Here is a 24572-nt window from a genome sequence, read left to right on the forward strand (position 1 = left end):
AGGTGCTGTAATCGTCCCCTCTGTTTGTTAACAGGTTTTGTAACGCCCCTCTGTTTGTTTGTTGGTAGGTGATGTAACCGTCTCCTTTGTTTGTTTGTTGACCGATCCCCTCTGTTTGCTTTTTGGTGGGTGCTGTAACGCCCCTGGCTGTTTGTTTGTTGGTAGGTGCTGTAACCGTCTCCTTTGTTTGTTTGTTGACGGATCCCCTTTGTTTGTCGCCAGGTGCTGTAACGATCCGGCCTGGATCACGGACCGGTCAGCGCCGCGTTTGCAGTGTGATATATGCGAGCGAGGCGGGGCGCGCGGCCGGCCGGCGCAGTTGGAGCGACAGGAGAGCGCCAGGGAGACCGACCCGCTCAGACCAGCGCGGCCGCCGCCGTCGCCTCCAGCCACCACACACAGCAACACACACACACACATACACACACACAGACACACACATACAAACGTCAGACAACATTCGATCCATGCCAGCGACATGTTCATCGATGCATTACACACAGAGCCCGGCATGGTTGCAATATATACTAGTATAAGCAGAGATGTACACGTCCACGCACACGCAGGCATGCGAAGACATGATCGACGACTGCGGGATTCAGACGACGGCTTACGCGACCTTCTGACATTCCATCGGGAAGACAATCGGGCTCAAGTTTCTGTTTTCAAGCGGAGACTGCTGACTCGTTACTGGCCAGAGGCACGTTACTGGGGCATTATTTTTGCGCGGCCTGAGTTGACGGGTGGGCCGTTCCCGGCGGCCCGCGACGATCCGTGGTCGCGCCGGACGGGACGGGCGCCGCGGCCGCCGGCCGGGGCCTCTATTTTGCTAAGTCTGTGTGGTGGGTACCGAGCGGCGACTCCGAGCCGCGCGGCTGCATGTCGATGTGTGTACAAACAAAACCCCCGCCAGGTGGTGATGCCGTGTCCTAGGCGTAAGCAGAGAGACCTAGTGTAGTGCCAGGCGCAGGGCGTGGCGTAGCTTAGGTTAAGTAGCCGTTAAGTTACCGTGTGTCCCACACATAGCGCTAAGAGAGTCGTGTTCTGTGTTCGAGCCGTGCTAGAGGCTAGCCGTTGGTGTTACCGTGTGCTGCGCCGGCGGGCTGGCACCTGTGCCGTTTGCTCAGCGCGCAGAGAGCGGCCGCGCCTGCGCCGCGTGTGCCCGTGTGCGGCGCTCTGGCGGCCCGTGGCTGGAGGTACTGCCGGTGTGTGTGTGCGCGCGTGTATGTGCGGGTTTTCGCGGGGTGCGCGGCCGCCACCCCCTCGCTGCGATGGTGCTGCTTTGTTGGTAGGGTGCGCGGTCGCCGTGGGCCCCTCGCTCGACGCCGTTACGGTGAGAGGTGGGTGTTCGTGGTCGCCGCACGGGCCCGTCCGGTGGGCGGCGCCGGGAGGAATAGATGATGTAGCTACTAGGGGCAGCGCGCCTGCCAGGTCTCAGCAGCGTGTTGAGTTGACGTTTACCGACCTCCCGCCGACTCAGGTGCGGACTGTTTGGACATTTGTTACCAGGAAACTGAACATGCCGCCTGATGCCAAATACGTAAAATTATCTTGCATGGTTAGATCAGCACGGAGGCAAATACGAGAGATATGCACTGTTACAGAGAGATTAGCGCGGCGTCACGGTGCGGTGTTGGTATATGTGATGATGTAGCGAACGTTGTTGACACCAGAGGGATATATGCGCGGCGTTGGCTTATCACCACATGGGAATCGAAGGAAACCGCGTCTTTCTGCTCCGGAACTCGCGTCTACGGCGGCATCTATGCAGTCTGTGTCCTGCCTCGAGGCTACCGATGGCCTCTGACCTGCCAGCAGCGCGCCGCCTCTTCCGTTGGGCGTCCCCGTCGGGCCGGTACCGCCTGTCCTCGGTTCGAAATTGCGCGGCGCCGCACCGTCCGCTGGCCGCCGCTGCCGTCGCCGCCGTGGTTTTGTACCGTTCAGTTTTGATACCAGTGCCCTGCGGACGGACGGGAGAGCTGCCGACTGGGTGTCCCCGGCAGACGGTGGCCGCTGCTGTGTCGGCGTGTGTGTGTGTTTGTGTGTGATGGGGTGGGTGTGCGCCTGTGCATTTGTTGCGTGTCGTGCGTCGCGATCGGACCCGGTCGGACGACCCAGCCACGAGGGCTGCCCGGCCAGCGCGCCAGGTCTGCCGGCGTGTCCCCCTGGAGGCGCCAGGTCTGCCGACGTGTCCCCCTGGAGGCGCCAGGTCTGCCGACGTGTCCCCCTGGAGGAGCCAGGTCGCCGGTGCCGCCTCCCAGAAGAAAAAACAGTGGTTTGTATAATATGCAAGTGTACATAGACTGTAGTGACTACCTACGATACGGAGGTGAGAATAAAGCGGGGAAAACCAGGCTGTCTTTGGCTGATTTTTCTTCTATCGTCTGGCTGACCTCAGAAGGGCCCAGGCCGCTATGAACTTTGGGTACCGGATCGCACCATTCTTCAACGTAGGGCAGGAGAGGGGACGGAGGAGGCCGTTCGTGGTTTCGAACTAAGAAATTGGACCAACGACTGACGACTGGCACTCTTAGATATCCTTTTCCGAACTGAAGCCTTCGGCTAGCTGAGGTGTACAATTAGCGCCAAGGTGTCGGTCTCAGCCAACTTAGCCAGGGTGGGGGCCGGGGAAGGGGCTTTTTGGCCACATCCGATTATTTCACGGACAGAGAAGGCTAGATAGACGCGAAAAAAACACTCGATAGCCCTCCATAAGTTCTTAAAGAAATAGGATGTCATCTGTTTTAGCTCAGGCCAATGTTGAGGTCACTAGAGAGCAGAGGTCATCAAAGGCAAAACGTATCGTCAAATTTTCTTTTTTCACATTTTTCTTCACAGACCGGCACATAATTCGTGAAGCAAAGAAGCAATAGCGTTGCGGGAAAAGGCGTTCGATAACTCATTCAAAACTCTTTCGCCACGACCTCAGGTCAACGGTTTGGCCCTAGAAGGCGGAAACCGCCAAAGTAGAAGGAGTTTGCCCCGCTAAAAATTACTCAATTTTTGCATAACATTTATTTTGCCGCCATCGTCTTTCTCTGGTAGAGACGCGTTAAATGAACTGTGATTTGACCTTAACCCTATTAGTGGCAGGGGGGTTGTTTTTATCCACCCCTCAGGTTTTTCGGGAATATCTCCGAAACCGCTGAAGCTACGATGCTGAAATTTTCTGACTTTTCCTAACACTAAATTGGGCACATTCCCTGAAAATTTCAAGTTCATAACTTTACCAGGGGCGGCTCCAGAGCACTGGGAATTGGGGGGTCCTATTCGTGAAGCGAGTCATTTGGGCGAAGATCACGATGCTGCACCAGTTTTACGAACAGTGAATGAAAGGTATCATGTGATAACATATACAAAGTTATTGTGCATCGTCTTTTGACACGTTTTTGCTATAATAGGCGGATCCAGGCGTCCAAAAAGGGGGGTTATTTTTACCTCCCAACATAGGTGCCCTGACACCGCCTATGCATGACCAATACAATTTTAGTCGTTCTCTCATAAGAAAATTGTAACATAACAAGACCATTGCCACCCTTTTTAGAAACAGTACCAACAAAAACCTTATTTACTATACTTTTTGTGTATCCCCAATCTCAATGATCTGTATCCGCCTATGATTTTTGAAAATGCATATTTTTAGGATCCATGTGAATTCCTGGTTCATTCTCTATCGATCGGCAAAAGTTGCGTTAAGATTGGTTCAGAAACCTGGCCGTGATAAACAGTCTAAAATGTATCTGCAATTTGCCCGTTTTTACCCCCCCTCTACCCCCCTATTGACATTTTTTAATTTTTTTTTTTTAGAAATGTAGATCTCATTGAGCGAAATCGAATGCCGTTTGAATTTTGAAAATCGGCCCGTTAGATCTCGATATATCAAGGGGGGTCGTAAACAGCCCCCCCCCCCCCCCCCCCCCCTGCCACTAATAGGGGTAGCCAGGAGCCTGCCACTAATAGGGTTAAAAGGTTAATATGAAAAGCTGACCTCAAGCCAAGCTCAAGGCAAAGCCGATCAGGTCAAAAGCATGATGCATATGCATGAACAATGGAAAATTCATGCCGTCTTACTTCCCCTTATAGGTTGGTTGGCAAATGGCAAGTGCTCTAACAACCATTGCATTGGTTACTTAGGTATGTCTGCACATGAAGTAAAGGTAGGTGCAGATCCAAGCATAACAACATATACATAGGGCTCTGGACGTCGGTATAAGGTAATGTCCACTATTTGTGGTATTAGCTATCGTGTCTAGCGAGGAGCACATCAGATGATACTGTCCTGCGAGCGAGCGGTATATACAGTCCGTCCAGCATTTTCGCGCAGTCAATTACCATTGGCGTGTGACACATGCCGGGACGGTGGGCACGCGAGCGTTCGTGCCCCTGCCTTCTATCATAATTTGGCGGCCGGTAATTAATTCCGATGGTAGACAGGTCCGGCTCCTGAAGAGAGAGCCACGGAGAAGGGAGAGGGAGGAGGATGGCGGCCGTCCGGCTCATGCACGGCCCACATCGACCCTAATGACCCAGAAGGCACACACGGCCACGGCGGAAATTCCGCCGACTGACACGGCGATTATCGGGCCGCTGGTGTAAACTGCAGCGACTTACCGGGGCCGCTATGTATTGGACGGCGACCATGGGGCAGTAGCACTCTGCACGGCTGCGAGCTGAAGCTGCAAATGCAGCGGACTGGACTGGTCTTCGTATGGGAGCGGGGGTGCGGTCGGTTGCAAGTACTTACAGGGTACCTACTGAACCGGCCTCCGTGGGGCGCCGGACGTGGCTGCAGCTGCAGCGGACTGGACTGGCTGCACCCTATACTATAGGTCTGCCGGTGGGCTCTACGAGTATAATGCTCGACAAATGGTGGAACGCCTGAATTTTGGCCCTGAACGGTTTGTAAGTTGGGAACGGTTTGAGTAGTGAGCGTTATAGTTATAGTCCCCGCCTGAGCGGCTGGTTCTTAGCCAGCCTCGCCATGGTGGGGATGACTACCTCAACCTACATAACCTTCAGAAGCTGAAGCTATTTAAAAAAGAAGCCTTTACAGATTTTGTTAAGGCTTGAAGAATATTGGGAGGTTTGGTATATGACTTGACGTTTATTATAGTGGCTCATACGTTCGTGCCCTCGCTCGGGTTCGGTTTCCGTTGAGCTCGGGTTCCAGCATTCACGCACTTGGATTGGAGGTATTGCTAAGAAGATTTGCTGAAGATTCCTTCCCACTCCCCTGGTCTGCCCGCCCTGCAGTGACCTCATTGTGTTGAGACGATGGTATAGCTCGTCTGGTCATGGCTGGACACGGCACCGCTTACCACCATATACGGTCAGGGGTTTTATAGAGAAACAGTTCCATGAGGTTGTTATCTGGCTGCTTGGTTATGGGCTGGTTACAACATTCTATAAACAAAATGCTAACGTGGATCATTACTCACGATATCAGACGGCACCAAACTCCTTTATTTGTGAACATCTTCCAGCCTTTCAAACCGAATCCTTCCGTCTCGCCGTGCTGCTAACTTTTTACGGCGCGCCATCGGACGTCGGCTAAACATTGTACATTGTACAACATACATTGTGTGACATTGTACAACATTCTTTTACTGCATGCTTTGGACATGACCTTCAGAGAATTTAAATGGTTGAATGCTGGCACCAAGTGTCCTCATGGCATGACCTGACCTTTTCTGTGTCAATTACTGCGGACAAGTTCTCACTATCGATTCACGATTGAACTTCTGGGAGGCAGTTAACCCGCGCCCGGATGGACCTCTTAGCCAACTTCGCCATGTGGGGGGGGGGGGCTTTTTGGCCACGCCAGGTCATCTCGGAAAGTAAGGAAGCTTGAAAGACGCGAAAAAAAATAGATAGTTTGCCGTAAGATATTCAGAAGCATAAATGTCATTTTTGATCAGGTCATTGCTGAGGTCACTGGAGGTCACCAAAGGTAAAATTTGCACGAATTTTCGTTCCCGATTTTTGACAGTTTTTCACAAATCAGCGCGTAAGTCGGGAACCAACAAAGTTACAGCGCAGCGGAAAAGCGCATTCGATAGCTCTTTCAAAGGTCTTTCTAAGCATTGTTTTCAGATCTGACCTGTGATAAACGATTTAGGCTCCAGGGCCTCGTTTCATAAAGCGAGTCCGTAACTTACGCCGGTTTTTGGTCTTGTATTGCAAGTGCATGTGAAGCGATAAATTTATTTCCCCTAACCCTTCACCCTTTTGTTCATGCTTGCAAGATAAATAAATTCAACGATTCAAACTAACGTCATCGCTTCACATGCACTTGCAATACAAGACCAAAAACCGCCGTAATTTAGGTACGGACTGGCTTTATGAAACGAGGCCCAGAGGGCAAAAGCTCAAAATTTGACGTTTTTGCGGAATAGGTTTTTGTGTAATAACTTTTGACTCCAGTCCAAACATGTACTCGTATTACGCTGATCTTACTGGCATCGCGCTTGTCTCGTCGATACGCGTTGAATGAATCATAATTTGACGTGAAAAGGTCAACTTCAAAATTTGACCTCGGGTTTCACGGAAAAGGCATGTGGCGTTGCATGTCTGATGTCATTCGATTCGTATTGTTGAGCTGAGCACATTACTGGTGTTTTCAGCGCTCTACATGCTTCTATCCTGACTTTTTTTAAGAACTGTTGAAGACGTTTCATGACCTGAGATGACCTTAGGGGCAAACAGGTGCAATTTTCCGGTTCAGTGTGTTATATTCATCAGTGTCCCGATGTTTGAGGTGATTTTTGGCCAAAAGAAGAGCACTTCAATTTTCTCCCATTGACTTATGATGGAGATGTCACAACATTGACCCGACCTTAGGTCACCGATATCAAAATTCCGAGATATGCAAATTTTTTGGTGCTGATTCTTTCATGCAATAGCCTGAGTTTTAAACTTCTGAAATGTATGCTGTAGGAATGACCGAATCACAAAGTTTTTAGAGGTACATATGGTCACTTAACTTGACCTGGTGTCCTGAGCTTATCTGACCTGGAGTCAAAAATTTCACACACGATGCGAAATTGATGTATCATAAGCTACACCAAGTTTTGCGGGGCCGCTCTCCGCATGGTTTTCTTTATGCTCGCAAAAAAAAACTGGCAGATGTGGCCAACCCCCCCCCCCCCATCCGGGTGAAGGTTAAAAAGAAATCGTATTACCTTAGTGCTTCAATATTCAAGGGGATTAGCTGCTGCCTGCTCAACTGTTGCTCGAGATGATTTCTCAGAAATCGACTGAAATGGTACAATGACCTATGCATCGGCATTCGGCAAGTTCTAGCGCCTGACTTTCTTCAATAAAATCTTGATTGTCAAGCCACTGTTCATACCTCTCGCGGTCGCCGATTATTCGGTTTCGCAGTCGTAGTGGTCTTCAAAGAATGATGGTCATATGATGAATGCATACGGCGAAGTGAATCAATTGTTTCAGAAAGAACTCCTCCTCTACTTTGCGCCTACGATCCGTGACGTTTCACTAATATTTTCTCGGGCCGAAGACATTTCGTCACGATGGCGGTGTGCCTGTGGGGGGCTGCTCGCCGTTCTATCTGTCGGTATTCCCCTATTATCAGGGCGTAGGCGGCTGTGGGCTGACCAGCCGGCCCATGACGGCTGCGTTGGCCGGCCGCGGCGCGGCTGTGCTGGCGGTGCCCGCGGTCCCAGCCACGGCCGTCTGGCGGTGGTGCGCGGCCGGCGGTGCAGTTTATGAGACACTGCCGGCCGGACAGGCACACCGCAGCCGGCCGCGATGTCTCCCGCCGCCAGTTTGCATACGGTACGGCCGCCGGCGCACTGGCAGCCACCGCCCGCTAACGGGCCTTCAGACTGATGTAGCGCGCCGTGGCCACGGCAGCTGCGACGCCGCCCGGCCGGCGCTGCTGGGGCACATGGTACTGGGGACAGCCGCGCTGGGTCAAGGTGGGGGATGGGGACAGTTGCTGGTGCACCTGGGACCAGCCACTTTCTCCTCCATACCTCAGAGGGCTGAGGTATGGAGGGTAGCGGTGAGGCAGTAGGACTACATTCTTAAACTAAGTAGGTAATAGGTAAAAATGCCGTCTGTTTACCTTAGCCTGACTTGGTTGCTGGACAGAATGATCGCCAATAAGCTATCTACCCTCTGCTGATCGGAAACTGCTTTTCGTGCGACATGCCCACTCAGGAGTGCCGCACGTCCCGTCCCTGTGCGGGTGTTGTGCGCGCTCGGCAGAGACCGCGCCGGTCCCCACGCACGGCCGTCTGACGCAGCTGGGTGTCGCCGGAGGGAGCGTCCGGCCCGCCGCCGCCGCCGCCGACCTCGCCCCATATTGACGACACAGGCGGCGCGGCGTGGCGCGGCGCGGCCGTCACGATAGCGGCGCGACGCTGCGGAGGGGCGACACGCGGCTGCTGCCCGGCAGATTATCAGATCGGCCGTCACGTCAGGTCCGTTCGTGCGGGCCTCGCCGTTCCCCGAATAGGTGGCGTGGACGCGCGGCGCACGTCGCCACGACAAACAACAAACACTCCCGCTTCCAATAGGTACAGGCACACGCTGTGCTTACTCTCAAGAAAAAGGCTGGCAGTGCGTATAATTAAGTCTTTCCAAGAATTTAACATCCAAAATTCAGACAGCATCCTCTGGCGGATATCAGATGCACCTCTAGGCTCTAGCGGTAGCCGGATAGCCGAATATAACTTGCATTTGTCTTGCAACCTGTATTTGTTTATGCTCCTGTTGAATGCTACTGCGATGAGTCTTTGATACCAAAAGAAAATCAAAATTTTGAAGCTGGAAGAGCTTTTAATACGAAAAGAGCATGTTCAAAAATCCCGGCCGTCTATCTACAATAAAGATACAATAAAAGATAGGCACCTAAAAGTAAAAGTGAAAATAAATCAGGCACCCTGTCCTTGGCCGGGGATATTAACCTTACATGCATATCAAGGTCATCTTCGAAAAAGGAAAATATTTTGCTGAAACAACGGCTTCTGATCCCCAGTCTATTTGCTGGGAGTGTTTCTCTAATCTCTGACCGTGTCTGAGGGTGGCAATATTACGAGCTGTCCCTGTCGGCTTCCCCGGCACTATCGCTAAAGCGGCTGTGAAATATTAGACTCCGAAAACCGCCTACGCTTTCACATGTCCTCTTGCCCAGTGTCTGCAGCATTGTGTGATTCCGTTCTCCGAGAGCGTGCCTAACCGGATGTGATAGCCGATAAGCCGACTCCAACATACCAGCGCAGCCGGGCCTGGCTATATGTGAGGCTGTTCGTGTGACGTCCTTCCGTGTCAGCCACTGGCTGAGCACCGATGGAGGTGGAACTGTCCTGGAACTGCCAATGCTAGTGGCGCTGTGAGACGGATATTAGCATACGAGCTGGAAATTAGTTCACACTGGCCTAGCGCTAAGCCCGACAATGATGAGAAATTATGCCAAAATGAGCTCTGCTGTACCAGCCTTGCTTCATGGGACTGTCAATGTCACATCCATGAACTTGAGCTCACATCAATTATCACACTTGTACGGGTATTGGGCATACCCATACCTGTGTATGCTCCATACCAAGGCCATGCGGTAAAAGATGCAAAGACTTCTGTGGAACAGGTCTCGCGGGTTTTAACGGTACGCTTTGCGATAACACGTCAAATGTATATTTAAACACACAAAGCTTTCGGTATGAAAATACCTTGATCACTGTGTTAACAGAAATGAGGACAGAAATGTTATCATTTATCCTAACTGTCTTGGATATTCTACAAGGTACGCTTTGCACCTAGAAAATTTAGTGTACTTCAGGCTACCTACATATATCTTCGTCGTCTTAAGCTTGTAAGTGTTGAAGATGCGATCGGCTTGTTGGTTTACAAGCTGGCCATGATCATGTAAAATGGCTTCATCGTAGATCGATTAGTTTCTGAGATATAACCGGAAATGTAAAAGTGCAAAACCTACCGCTTAATCTCGCCGAGGGTAACTATTTACTTAGCATAATATTTTAGCTTTCAAACTATTGCAGGATCATTGTGACATCAGCAGCATATCTGATTTACGGGACTGATTGATGCATCACAAATAAAATCAACTATTGCATTCAGTGTTTTTTTTTTTCGTAGCTTCACACATCCAAAAGAATTTCACTCATTCGAACGATCTCAACGCATAGGCATATGTCTAGAAAATAGCTAATAGGATAAGACAGAAATGTTGGCAAAGAAAAGAAAGCTCGTAAGGTTTCGCTGCTTCGACAGCTTTATTGGTTTTTAAGTCATTGAGAATGCCAGCCAAGGGATTCATGGGGGAGGGCCCGAGGGTCTAATACCCGTGTTTAATCAGCAGTATAAAGACGAATGATTCCCTGAAGAGGCGTAGCCCTCGTGGAACGGGCGCAGTGGGTCCTACCCAATCGAACAGACAATTTCCCATGAGCGTCCCGAGGAGATAATGCACGAGTTCATCAAACGCTCCTGCAGGCAGGTGTATGTAACGGAGCTCGCGGCGGCGCCTGCTCATGTGTTCTTTACTGGCAGGTCATTGCCGCGCGCTTTATGACGCACCTAACAGGAATAACACAGGCCCAAATTGAAAAGTTATATTTGAAAAAAGGTGGACACGTTTCGGGGAAATTTAGTACCTAGATATTCATTTATGCTCGTTCTGAAGTGAGGTATTTGCATCACTTTAAAGGGACCCTCCCACATTCAAAAAAGTTTATGAATTGGCATAAAGGTGATACACTGTGGTTCAGAAAGAGCAAAAACGAATGTCTACCAAATTTTACCGAAAACTGAAAAGTAGGGGAAAGTGGGTGTATTGCGCCCTCCTAACCAATTGCGCCCGCCCACATTCCCACGAATTCAATGGCATGTTAAGCATTTTGTTTTCGAAAACATTATTTTCACCACTGGATAGTTCCTTTTATGGCCCAAGCTCTCCGATGAACCCAATCAGCAAGGCTCGTTACGCCATCAAAGATATTACGGCGTTTTCTTAACTTTTTTGCAGCATTTTGAACCGTTGGCTATAAAAATAGACGATACATGTGTGATTTTGAGAGTGATATTTGGAAAGAAAAATCCTTTTTCATTATATTTCACTGAAACAGTAAACATCCTTCAGCATCTTTATGGTAACTTCTACGCTTTTATTAAAAAGTACCTCAATTTTAATTGCGCCCATGGCAATTGCGCCAGGGGGGCGCAAATAGAATAATGGTGTAGCTATTGTATCACGACAGTATGAATGCATCATTAACTGATTGCAATAAAGAAGGAGTTTTATGTCAGGAAGGGGAGCAACCCGCCATCGTCAGTCCAAAAATTATTTCTCTCATCGAACTTATAATGTATCTGCCATTTGGGCTATAAACTTGCGGTGTAATTGACAAAATACGGCATTTTTAACATGGACACAGGCGTGAGAGGTGACAGCTTTGATAAAAAGTAAAAACTGATGTCAAAAAAGTTGTAGAAGCAATAAAAAATATTAATTTTGAGAGAAACGATTGAAAATATAACCGTCTAGGCGCATACGTTCATATATATCTAGTCGGTTACATCAAACGTGTTCGTTCCACTTCACAAGCATACCGGACACAAGTAAAGTTATTTACCTGCGCAAAAAAAAACATCGCAATTTATATCTACATTTATTATGTATCGAGCTTGATTCACATAATACATGTTCAAGTAAGCCACAATGACATAGAATGCCGGAGTGTATGCATTCCGTCTCCTTTGCTTAGCCATGTTTAAGGATAGGGCGCAATTGGATTTTAATTGCGCCATCCCCCTGGCGCAATTTACAGCAGTTGTTGGTAAATGCGCCCTTTTGCATGTTTCTGAAAAAGCAGCTGTCAGAAGCAAACGAAACATTCTTAATTGATCGGCAGGCTCTTAAATCGTAGCCAATGAGTTCCTCTTTAAAATGGTTACCATTGCATGCTTATATCTCCAGTGGTTTTCTTACAATTAGCGTTTTTCCTTAAGGTGGCGCAATTCACCCTCCTTCCCCTATTCACCGGTTTTCGAGATGTTAGACTTTTATTTTTGTTTATTTTTTGGCCTTCGCTGTTCCTATAATGACGTGATGTGGAAGCAATAATTTGGTATCTTGGTACCGGCATCTGCGATGCCGGGCTCCGCATCGCGGGACCGCAGGTTGTTTGAGCAAGCACCTTTGTAAACGCCCGCCGCAAAACGCAAAACCGCAAAACTCGCAAAACGCACGCTCAAAACGCCAACGCAAAAGCCGCAAAAAAAAAACAAAAAACAATCGCCTGCACGCACAAAACCGCAGAAAAAGAAACGCAAAAAAAGCCGCAAAAACGCCCGTCCGCCGCAAAACGCAAACACCGCAAAAAACGCAAATACCACCGCCACAAAAAATCGCCCGCATCGCCCGCCGCCAAAGGCAAAACGCCGCAAAACGCGGCCGACGCACGCCCGCCCGCCACCAACCGCAAAACGCCGCAAAAAAACGGCCGCCCGCCGCCAAACAAAAACACCGCAAAAAACGCAAACACCGCCGCAAAAACGCCCGCCGTAGGCAAAAGTGAAAAGCAAACACTGACGCATTAAGACAAATATGGCGCCCTGCGGCAAATGTGGTGCATTCATATCTACCGTTTAAGCAGCCATCCCTTAATTACAGCGCATCCTAATCGTCCAATTTTCGACAAAATAACGCACATTCTGCACTTTGTGGCAAAAATGGCGCTTTGAGACAAACGTGGCGCACTGCAACAAACGTGCCGCATTCGTTCATGTCGCTTAACAATTCATCAACCCACCAAATTCTAGTCCAATCGGACTTAAACTGACAAAGTTATGTACAATTGAATATTTCACTATAAAATATATCCGCAACGGAGGTGCCCAAATTTGCACGTGTGCCACGTGATCGCCGGTGGTGTAAGCAGGACTTGTCTCCTCACTGATTGCACCATTTCAGTATTCCTGGCTTGTGCTGTTTTCGTGCTATAAGGCCACAAATCGGCAAACATACGATAATCCGGGAGGTACGCGACTCAAACACGTGGCCACGTGGCACGTGCCGGACCTCTGATAGTTTCACCGTTCACTCACGCCACGTGATGACCCATCGACGTGGCCATCAGCATGTAAAAAATGACCCCGGCCGGTGTCACCGTCCCTGAACAGTGGACGGTTAAACTCGAAAAACGGGAAAATTTAGGGAAATTTCACCTTTCGAATATATAATTTCCCCAGAATTTTCAATTTTTCATTTTACAAAAAATCCGAGATAGCAGTTTTTTAGCCCCCTTCATTCTGTGCCTAAACCCGTTTTCAGATCGACCCTATCATAAAAACTGACGGCCTGACGGCTATTTCCCCCACTACTTGCATTTCACAATGCTAGTATATTTAAGCACCAAAATTGACCCCGTGCCACGGCACGTGCAATAGCACGTGCGACACGTGACCACTAGTGCGACAAGCTGGACTCATCTGCTCACCGGCTGCACTAATTTGGTGTCGCTAGTTGAAGTCGTTTCCACGCCATAGGACCCCGAGTAGGCCAATGTCGGATTTTCCCGGAGGTTACCCCATCAAACACGTTTGCACGTGGCACGTGCTTTTCAATCGCCCCATATCTGACCCATACCATGTGGTAGCCGACACCCCGGAGCACAACATATTGGAACATTTTCAAAATCTAACGTGGAAATTTTTGACAAAATCGATTTGAATATAATTTTTCGAAATCGCCATAGGCTCAACATGGGGTAACTGTTCGTGACAATTACCCGAAATTTTGTCAATTATATTTTAAATAATTACCACCGTCATTTGGGGTGCCAGCCCGAGATCCGACCCTGAAAATATCAGCAAATATAATTGACGAAATTTTTCGCAAATCGAATTTTTTAATTTTACCCCATGTTAACCCTATGGGAAAATGCACGTGCCGATTACCCCAAAACAACGAATTCTGACATCTTAACGAAGCATAACAACATGTTCTATGGTCGTTTCTCAACAGGTCCTGAAAGTTTAAACAAAATCGTATCATATAATTTTGTGCAATGAACGAAAGAAAATGTCTCTGCAAAAACGTCCATTGACTTAGCATGGGGAGCAAAAAAACTTCAACTTCAAACTCGTGCAACTCAAGTTAACGAATTCTGACGGGTATACGGCGCACACGGGCGTGTACCTGAACGTGTCGGTCATAAAATGGTGTGCAGCAAACCATACCTTGATCGGCGATTTTTTCCGCTATTCGCGATCGCGCAAAAAGTGTGCAAAACCCCATTGACTTAACATGGGCGAAAATTGAAACGCACGTGCCACGTGCCACGAGGTTTTAAGCGAGTAGCGACCGATGCCATCAGGTAGACCGCCTCCGGGAGCCCATACACTGAACTTTTTACGAAAATCGCAATGCACGTTTAGGCTGGAATCAAGTTGCCCCAATTCGCGGCCAGACTTGCAAAACATAGCCCGGAGAACGACCGCTCCGGTTGTTTTTCAATAGAAAAACACAATTCTAACGAATAGTGTTTGTCTTTTCAAACAACCTGCGGTTACGCAATGCACGTTTAGGCTGGAATCAAGTTGCCCCAATTCGCGGCCAGACTTGCAAAACATAGCCCGGAGAACGACCGCTCCGGTTGTTTTTCAATAGAAAAACACAATTCTAACGAATAGTGTTTGTCTTTTCAAACAACCTGCGGTTACCGGAGAACGACCGCTCCGGTTGTTTTTCAATAGAAAAACACAATTCTAACGAATAGTGTTTGTCTTTTCAAACAACCTGCGGTTACCAGCATCTGCGATGCTGGGCTCCGCATCGCGGGACCGCAGGTTGTTTGAGCAAGCACCTTTGTAAACGCAGCAAAAACGCCCGCCGCCAAACGAGAGGATGAGCCTTGCACGTGCAGACCGGAGTCGGTGTGCTAACCGGAGTCGGTGTGCTATCTTGAATCTAATGAAACAACAACCTGCGGTTAAGACAAATATGGCGCCTTGCGGCAAGTGTGGTGTATTCATATCTGCCGTTTAAGCAGCCATCCCTCAATCAAAGCGCATCCTAATCGTCCCATGTTCGATAAAGTTACGCACATTCTGTGATTTGTGGCAAAAATGGCGCTTTGAGACAAACGTGGCGCACTGCGACAAACGTGGCGCATTTGTTCCTGTCGCTTAACAATTTTATCCACCCACCAAAGTCTAGCCCAATTGGACTTAAACTGACAAAGTTATGTTCATTTGAATATTTCACTATAAAATATCTCCGCAACGGAGGTGCCCAAATTTGCACGTGTGCCACGTGACCGCCGTTAGTGTAAGCAGGACTTGTCCCCCCACTGATAGCACTATTTCAGTGTTCCTGGCTTGTGCTGTTTTCGTGCTATAAGGCCACAAATCGGCAAACACACGATAATCTGGGAGGTACGCGACTCAAACACGTGGCCACGTGGCACGTGCCGGACCTCTGATAGCTTTACCGTTCACGCCACGTGATGACCCATCGACGTGGCCATCAGCATGTAAAAGATGACCCCGGCCGGTGTCACCGTCTCTGAACAGTGGACGGCTAAACTCGAAAAACGGGAAAATTTTAGGAAATTTCACCTTTCGAACATATAATTTCCCCAGAATTTTAAATTTTTCATTTTACAAAAAATCCGAGATAGCAGTTTTTTAGCCCCCTTCATTCTGTGCCTAAACCCGTTTTCAGATCGACCCTATCACAAAAACTGACGGCCTGACGGCTATTTCCCCCACTCCTTGCATTTCACAATGCTAGTATACTTAAGCACCAAAATTGACCCCGTGCCACGGCACGTGCAATAGCACGTGCGACACGTGACCACTAGTGCGACAAGCTGGACTCATCTGCTCACCGGCTGCACTGATTTGGTGTCGCTAGTTGAAGTCGTTTCCACGCCATAGGACCCCAAGTAGGCCAATGTCGGATTTTCCCGGAGGTTACCCCATCAAACACGTTTGCACGTGGCACGTGCTTTTCAATCGCCCCATATCTTACCCATACCATGTGGTAGCCAACACCACGGGGCACAACATATTGGAACATTTTCAAAATCTAACGTGGAATTTTTTTGCAAAATCGATTTGAAAATAATATCTCGAATTCGCCATAGGCTCAACATGGGGTAACTGTTTGTGACGATTACCCGAAATTTTGTCAATTATATTTTAAATAATTACCACCGTCAGTTGGGGTGCCAGCCCGAGATCCGACCCTAAAAATATCAGCAAATATAATTGACGAAATTTTTCGCAAATCGCATTTTAAATTTTCCCCATGTTAACCCTATGGGAAAATGCACGTGCCGATTACCCCAAAACGGGCCCATTATACCCATTATATTTCATAATGAAGCATAACAACACGTTCTATGGTCGTTTCTCAACAGGTCCTGAAAGTTTAAACAAAATCGTATCATATAATTTTGTGCAATGAACGAATGAAAATGTCTCTGCAAAAACGTCCATTGACTTAGCATGGGGAGCAAAAAAACTTCAACTTCAAACTCGTGCAACTCAAGTTAACGAATTCTGACGGGTATACGGCGCACACGGGCGTGTACCTGAACGTGTCGGTCATAAAATGGTGTGCAGCAAACCATACCTTGATCGGCGATTTTTTCCGCTATTCGCGATCGCGCAAAAAGTGTCCAAAACCCCATTGACTTAACATGGGCGAAAATTGAAACGCACGTGCCACGTGCCACGAAGTTTTAAGCGAGTAGCGACCGGTGCCAACAGGTAGATCGCCTGCGGGAGCCCATACCCTGAACTTTTTACGAAAATCGAGCCACAAGTTTAGGCCCCGCTCAAGATGTCTCGATTCGCGGCCAGACATGCAAAACATAGCCCGGAGAAGGACCGCTCCGGTTGTTTTTCAATAGAAAAACACAATTCTAACGAACAGTGTTTGTCTTTTCAAACAACCTGCGGTTACCAGCATCTGCGATGCTGGGCTCCGCATCGCGGGACCGCAGGTTGTTTGAGCAAGCACCTTTGTAAACGCAGCAAAAACGCCCGCCGCCAAACGAGAGGATGAGCCTTGCACGTGCGGACCGGAGTCGGTGTGCTACGGACTGACGTGCACGGCACCCTATTCGCCGGTCTATAGCGGTGTGCCAAAGCGCTATAGACCAGCCTTGCGAAAATGGCGCCTTGCGAGTTGCGACAAACGTAGCACATCTCGGCAAACGAGGCGCCTCTTTGCTTCTCGTTTTAGCATGCATCCCTCCGCCAAATAATATCCTAATCGGACCATATTTGGCAAAGTTGTGGACATATTGCGTTTTGCGGCATAAGTGGCGCATTGGACAAAGGTGGTGCATTGCGGCAAACGCGGTGCATTGTTATTGTCGTTAGAGCATGCATCATAACGCCAAATCGCATCCTAATCGGACCATGGCCGACAAAGTTATGGACACTTATCGACTTGCGGCGAAAATGGCGCATTGTGACAAATGTGGCGCATTGCGGCAAACGCGGTGCAGTTGTCCTTGTTAATTAATAATGCATCCATCCACCAAAATCTAGTCCAATCGGACCGTATTTGACAAAGTTACGCATATTTAATATTTCGCTATGACGTATCTCCGCCACGAAGGTGCCCATCTTCGCACGTGTGCCACGTGACCACTGGTGGTGTAAGCAGGACTAGTCCCCTCGCCGGTTGCACCATTTCAGGCTTCCTGACTGGTGCTGTTTTCGTGCTATAACGCCACAAATCGGTTAACACACGATAATCTGGGAGGTACTCGAATCAAACACATGGCCACGTGGCACGTGCTGGGCCTCGGGCAGCTTCGCCGTTTATGTCATGTTATGACCCATGGACGTGGCCATTAGCATATAATAGATGATCCCGGCCGGTGACTCCGTTGATGAACGGTGGGCAGCTTAACTTGAAAAATGGGAAAATTTAGGGAAATTTTACGTTTCGGAAATATAATGTCCCCAGAATTTTGACATTTTCAAAATATAAAAAATCCGAGATAGCAGTTTTTTAGCCCTGGTCAATTTGTGCCTATACCCGTTTTCAGATCGGCCCTATCATAAAAACTGACGGCCTGACGGCTATTTCCCCCACTCCTTGCATTTCACAATGCTAGTATATTTAAGCACCAAAATTGACCCCGTGCCACGGCACGTGCAATAGCACGTGCGACACGTGACCACCAGTGCGACAAGCTGGATTCATCTGCTCACCGGCTGCACTGATTTGGTGTCGCTAGTTGAAGTCGTTTCCACGCCATAGGACCCCCAGTTGGCCAATGTCGGATTTTCCCGGAGGTTACCCCATCGAACACGTTTGCACGTGGCACGTGCTTTTCAATCGCCCCATATCTGACCCATACCATGTGGTAGCCGACACCCTGGGGCACAACATATTGGAACATTTTCAAAATCTAACGTGGAAATTTTTGACAAAATCGATTTGAAAATAATTTTTCGAAATCGCCATAGGCTCAACATGGGGTAACTGTTTGTGACGATCACCCGAAATTTTGTCAATTATATTTTAAGTAATTACCACCGTCAGTTGGGGTGCCAGCCCGAGATCCGAACCTAAAAATATCAGCAAATATAATTGACGAAATTTTTCGCAAATCGCATTTTAATTTTTTCCCATGTTAACCCTATGGGAAAATGCACGTGCCGATTACCCCAAAACGGGCAATTTTATTTCATAACGAAGCATAACAACATGTTCTATGGTCGTTTCTCAACAGGTCCTGAAAGTTTAAACAAAATCGTATCATATAATTTTGTGCAATGAACGAATGAAAATGTCTCTGCAAAAACGTCCATTGACTTAGCATGGGGAGCGAAAAAAGTTCAACTTCAAACTCGTGCAACTCAAGTTAACGAATTCTGACGGGTATACGGCGCACACGGGCGTGTACCTGAACGTGTCGGTCATAAAATGGTGTGCAGCAAACCATACCTTGATCCGCGATTTTTTCCGCAATTCGCGATCGCGCAAAAAGTGTCCAAAACCCTGTTGACTTAACATGGGGAAAATGGAATCGCACGTGCCACGCGCAAAAGAATTCTGAGCGAATAGCGACCGGTGCCATCAGGTAGATCGCCTGCGGGACCCCATACCCTGAACTTTTTACGAAAATCGCAATGCACGTTTAGGCCCCACCCAAGTTGCCCCAATTCGCGGCCAGCCATGCTAAACATAGCCCGGAGAAGGACCGCTCCGGTTGTTTTTCAATAGAAAAACACAATTCTAACGAATAGTGTTTGTCTTTTCAAACAACCTGCGGTTACCAGGCCCGGGCAGCGCTTGTCGAATAGCACTGCGGATCCGAAGGTTGGGACTTTAATTGTGAAAAACCGCCCGCCCGCCGCAAAACGCAAAACCGCAAAACTCGCAAAACGCACGCTCAAAACGCAAACGCAAAAGCCGCAAAAACAAAAACAAAAAACAATCGCCCGCAGGCACAAAACGGCAGAAAAAAAAACGCAAAAAAGCCGCAAAACGCCCGTCCGCCGCAAAACGCAAACACCGCAAAAAACGCAAATACCACCGCCACAAAAAATCGCCTGCGTCGCCCGCCGCCAAAGGCAAAACGCCGCAAAACACGGCCGCCCGCCTAAAATAGTGTTTGTCTTTTCAAACAACCTGCGGTTACAAATAACGCCCGGCCGCCGGCGACCGCAAAACGCCGCAAAAAAAACGGCCGCCCGCCGACAAACGCAAACACCGCAAAACACCCGCATCGCCCGCCCGCCGCCAAACACAAAAAACCGCAAAAAAACGCAAACACCTCCGCAAAAAAAACGCCCGCAACGCACGCCCGCCCGCCGCCAACCGCAAAACGCTGCAAAAAATGTGGCAAATGTGGTGCATTCATATCTGCCGTTTAAGCAGCCATCCCTTAATTACAGCGCATCCTAATCGTCCAATGTTCGACAAAGTTACGCACATTTTGCACTTTGTGGCAAAAATGGCGCTTTGAGAAAAACGTGGCGCACTCAACAAACGTGCCGCATTCGTTCATGTCGCTTAACAATTCATCAACCCACCAAATTCTAGTCCAATCGGACTTAAACTGGCAAAGTTATGTTCATTTGAATATTTCACTATAAAATATCTCCGCAACGGAGGTGCCCAAATTTGCACGTGTGCCACGTGACCGCCGGTAGTGTAAGCAGGACTTGTCCCCTCACTGATTGCACCATTTCAGTGTTCCTGGCTTGTGCTGTTTTCGTGCTATAAGGCCACAAATCGGCAAACACACGATAATCTGGGAGGTACGCGACTCAAACACGTGGCCACGTGGCACGTGCCGGACCTCTGATAGCTTCACCGTTCACGCCACGTGATGACCCATCGACGTGGCCATCAGCATGTAAAAGATGACCCCGGCCGGTGTCACCGTCTCTGAACAGTGGACGGCTAAACTCGAAAAACGGGAAAATTTAGGGAAACTTCACCTTTCGAATATATAATTTCCCCAGAACTTTAAATTTTTCATTTTACAAAAAATCCGAGATAGCAGTTTTTTAGCGTCCTTCATTCTGTGCCTAAACCCGTTTTCAGATCGACCCTATCATAAAAACTGACGGCCTGACGGCTATTTAACCCACTCCTTGCATTTCACAATGCTAGTATATTTAAGCACCAAAATTGACCCCGTGCCACGGCACGTGCAATAGCACGTGCGACACGTGACCACCAGTGCGACAAGCTGGATTCATCTGCTCACCGGCTGCACTGATTTGGTGTCGCTAGTTGAAGTCGTTTCCACGCCATAGGACCCCCAGTTGGCCAATGTCGGATTTTCCCGGAGGTTACCCCATCGAACACGTTTGCACGTGGCACGTGCTTTTCAATCGCCCCATATCTGACCCATACCATGTGGTAGCCGACACCCTGGGGCACAACATATTGGAACATTTTCAAAATCTAACGTGGAAATTTTTGACAAAATCGATTTGAAAATAATTTTTCGAAATCGCCATTGGCTCAACATGGGGTAACTGTTTGTGACGATTACCCGAAATTTTGTCAATTATATTTTAAGTAATTACCACCGTCAGTTGGGGTGCCAGCCCGAGATCCGACCCTAAAAATATCAGCAAATATAATTGACGAAATTTTTCGCAAATCGCATTTTAATTTTTTTCCCATGTTAACCCTATGGGAAAATGCACGTGCCGATTACCCCAAAACGGGCCATTATATTTCATAACGAAGCATAACATCATGTTCTATGGTCGTTTCTCAACAGGTCCTGAAAGTTTAAACAAAATCGTATCATATAATTTTGTGCAATGAACGAATGAAAATGTCTCTGCAAAAACGTCCATTGACTTAGCATGGGGAGCAAAAAAAGTTCAACTTCAAACTTGTGCAACTCAAGTTAACGAATTCTGACGGGTATACGGCGCCCACGGGCGTGTACCTGAACGTGTCGGTCATAAAATGGTGTGCAGCAAACCATACCTTGATCGGCGATTTTTTCCGCTATTCGCGATCGCGCAAAAAGTGTCCAAAACCCCGTTGACTTAACATGGGCGAAAATTGAAACGCACGTGCCACGTGCCACGAGGTTTTAAGCGAGTGGCGACCGGTGCCATCAGGTAGATCGCCTGCTGGAGCCCATACCCTGAAATTTTTACGAAAATCGCAATGCACGTTTAGGCCCCACCCAAGTTGTACTGATTCGCGGCCAACTTTGCAAAACATAGCCCGGAGAAGGACCGCTCCGGTTGTTTTTCAATAGAAAAACACAATTCTAACGAATAGTGTTTGTCTTTTCAAACAACCTGCGGTTATAGAAAAACACAATTCTAACGAACAGTGTTTGTCTTTTCAAACAACCTGCGGTTAAAAAACACAATTCTAACGAATAGTGTTTGTCTTTTCAAACAACCTGCGGTTATGGCGCCTTGCGGCAAGTGTGGTGTATTCATATCTGCCGTTTAACCCTCGCCCGCACATGGGGGGGGTGGTTGCCACCCCCCCCCCAGGTAGTCTTTCTGCTCTGCACTCAACATTTTTAGAGCTAGAAGGCTGATTTTTCGTATAGCTGCTCCTCTATCCTTTCTTGATGTCCACTGAAAATTTCAAGTTTCTGTGGTTTTTGGTTTCGGAGATATGACCTTGTTTTTCAGGTCATGTCATGACCCAAATGGCCAATTCTCAACATCTTGCGTTGGCTATGGGCCTTGTGAGCTTTTGACACCTTGATTTCGGCCTTTTTTGCCAGTCTTACCTCAAACCTATCATGGAACATGTTGTTCGACGATGTACAGATGTCAAGGTCAAGGTCAAGGTCAACCTAGGTCATCTAAGATAATTGCGTTTTAGGCAAGCGGAAATTACTTTTTGTGAAGTTTTTTGACTGCATTTTTGGTAAAAGCTTCTCAGATCATGATTTCATGAAATATGGACACATAAACAATCGGTGCACACATCAGTATACACACAGGCACACACAGACATACAAACACATATAATTGACCTTGACCTAGCTTGACCTGAAATGACCTAAGCAGCAAAAACCTGGTCGGATAGAGTGACAAAGAGGTTCTAGGTGGGCTGGCACCAGAAAACGGCATCGTCATCGGTATATGATAAGCAGCGCACTTGATATCCAACGGTGACCCAAAACAGCAACATTTTTTAGTTTGACCTGACCTGGAAGGTCAATGACTGACCTGAGAAGGTAAAACTGGGTATCATTGGATTCGTCTCTTCCCAAAGAATCTTTTTGGTCTTTACCGCTAAGCTCTATCTCCAACAGGAACGAAATGGCGCGGGGGGGTGGCAACCACCCCCCCCCATGTGCGTTCTAGGATGGGAAAATGGCATGTGCGGGCGAGGGTTAAGCAGCCATCCCTCAATCAAAGCGCATCCTAATCGTCCCATGTTCGATAAAGTTACGCACATTCTGTGATTTGTGGCAAAAATGGCGCTTTGAGACAAACGTGGCGCACTGCGACAAACGTGGCGCATTTGTTCCTGTCGCTTAACAATTTTATCCACCCACCAAAGTCTAGCCCAATTGGACTTAAACTGACAAAGTTATGTTCATTTGAATATTTCACTATAAAATATCTCCGCAACGGAGGTGCCCAAATTTGCACGTGTGCCACGTGACCGCCGTTAGTGTAAGCAGGACTTGTCCCCCCACTGATAGCACTATTTCAGTGTTCCTGGCTTGTGCTGTTTTCGTGCTATAAGGCCACAAATCGGCAAACACACGATAATCTGGGAGGTACGCGACTCAAACACGTGGCCACGTGGCACGTGCCGGACCTCTGATAGCTTTACCGTTCACGCCACGTGATGACCCATCGACGTGGCCATCAGCATGTAAAAGATGACCCCGGCCGGTGTCACCGTCTCTGAACAGTGGACGGCTAAACTCGAAAAACGGGAAAATTTTAGGAAATTTCACCTTTCGAACATATAATTTCCCCAGAATTTTAAATTTTTCATTTTACAAAAAATCCGAGATAGCAGTTTTTTAGCCCCCTTCATTCTGTGCCTAAACCCGTTTTCAGATCGACACTATCACAAAAACTGACGGCCTGACGGCTATTTCCCCCACTCCTTGCATTTCACAATGCTAGTATACTTAAGCACCAAAATTGACCCCGTGCCACGGCACGTGCAATAGCACGTGCGACACGTGACCACTAGTGCGACAAGCTGGACTCATCTGCTCACCGGCTGCACTGATTTGGTGTCGCTAGTTGAAGTCGTTTCCACGCCATAGGACCCCAAGTAGGCCAATGTCGGATTTTCCCGGAGGTTACCCCATCAAACACGTTTGCACGTGGCACGTGCTTTTCAATCGCCCCATATCTTACCCATACCATGTGGTAGCCAACACCACGGGGCACAACATATTGGAACATTTTCAAAATCTAACGTGGAATTTTTTTGCAAAATCGATTTGAAAATAATTTCTCGAATTCGCCATAGGCTCAACATGGGGTAACTGTTTGTGACGATTACCCGAAATTTTGTCAATTATATTTTAAATAATTACCACCGTCAGTTGGGGTGCCAGCCCGAGATCCGACCCTAAAAATATCAGCAAATATAATTGACGAAATTTTTCGCAAATCGCATTTTAAATTTTCCCCATGTTAACCCTATGGGAAAATGCACGTGCCGATTACCCCAAAACGGGCCCATTATACCCATTATATTTCATAATGAAGCATAACAACATGTTCTATGGTCGTTTCTCAACAGGTCCTGAAAGTTTAAACAAAATCGTATCATATAATTTTGTGCAATGAACGAATGAAAATGTCTCTGCAAAAACGTCCATTGACTTAGCATGGGGAGCAAAAAAACTTCAACTTCAAACTCGTGCAACTCAAGTTAACGAATTCTGACGGGTATACGGCGCACACGGGCGTGTACCTGAACGTGTCGGTCATAAAATGGTGTGCAGCAAACCATACCTTGATCGGCGATTTTTTCCGCTATTCGCGATCGCGCAAAAGGTGTCCAAAACCCCATTGACTTAACATGGGCGAAAATTGAAACGCACGTGCCACGTGCCACGAAGTTTTAAGCG

General features: G+C 48.0%; 1 protein-coding gene across 2 annotated transcripts in view; it reads left to right on the forward strand.

Annotated features, from left to right (window-relative positions):
• LOC122382632 (nucleolysin TIAR-like) overlaps window positions 1–2353 on the forward strand; it is a 202901-nt gene extending 200548 nt beyond the window's left edge. For both annotated transcript variants that reach the window (XM_043368213.1, XM_043368215.1), the window contains 2 exons: window positions 223–2178; window positions 2241–2353. In XM_043368213.1, coding sequence (XP_043224148.1) covers window positions 223–231 — 9 coding nt within the window. In that variant the 3' untranslated portion in view covers window positions 232–2178; window positions 2241–2353. The remainder of the gene's footprint in view (window positions 1–222; window positions 2179–2240) is intronic.
• The last annotated feature ends 22219 nt before the right edge of the window (window positions 2354–24572 follow it).

Source organism: Amphibalanus amphitrite, unplaced genomic scaffold (genome assembly GCF_019059575.1).
Source record: "Amphibalanus amphitrite isolate SeventyFive unplaced genomic scaffold, NRLGWU_Aamphi_draft 000144F_arrow, whole genome shotgun sequence".
NCBI lineage: Eukaryota > Metazoa > Arthropoda > Thecostraca > Balanomorpha > Balanidae > Amphibalanus > Amphibalanus amphitrite.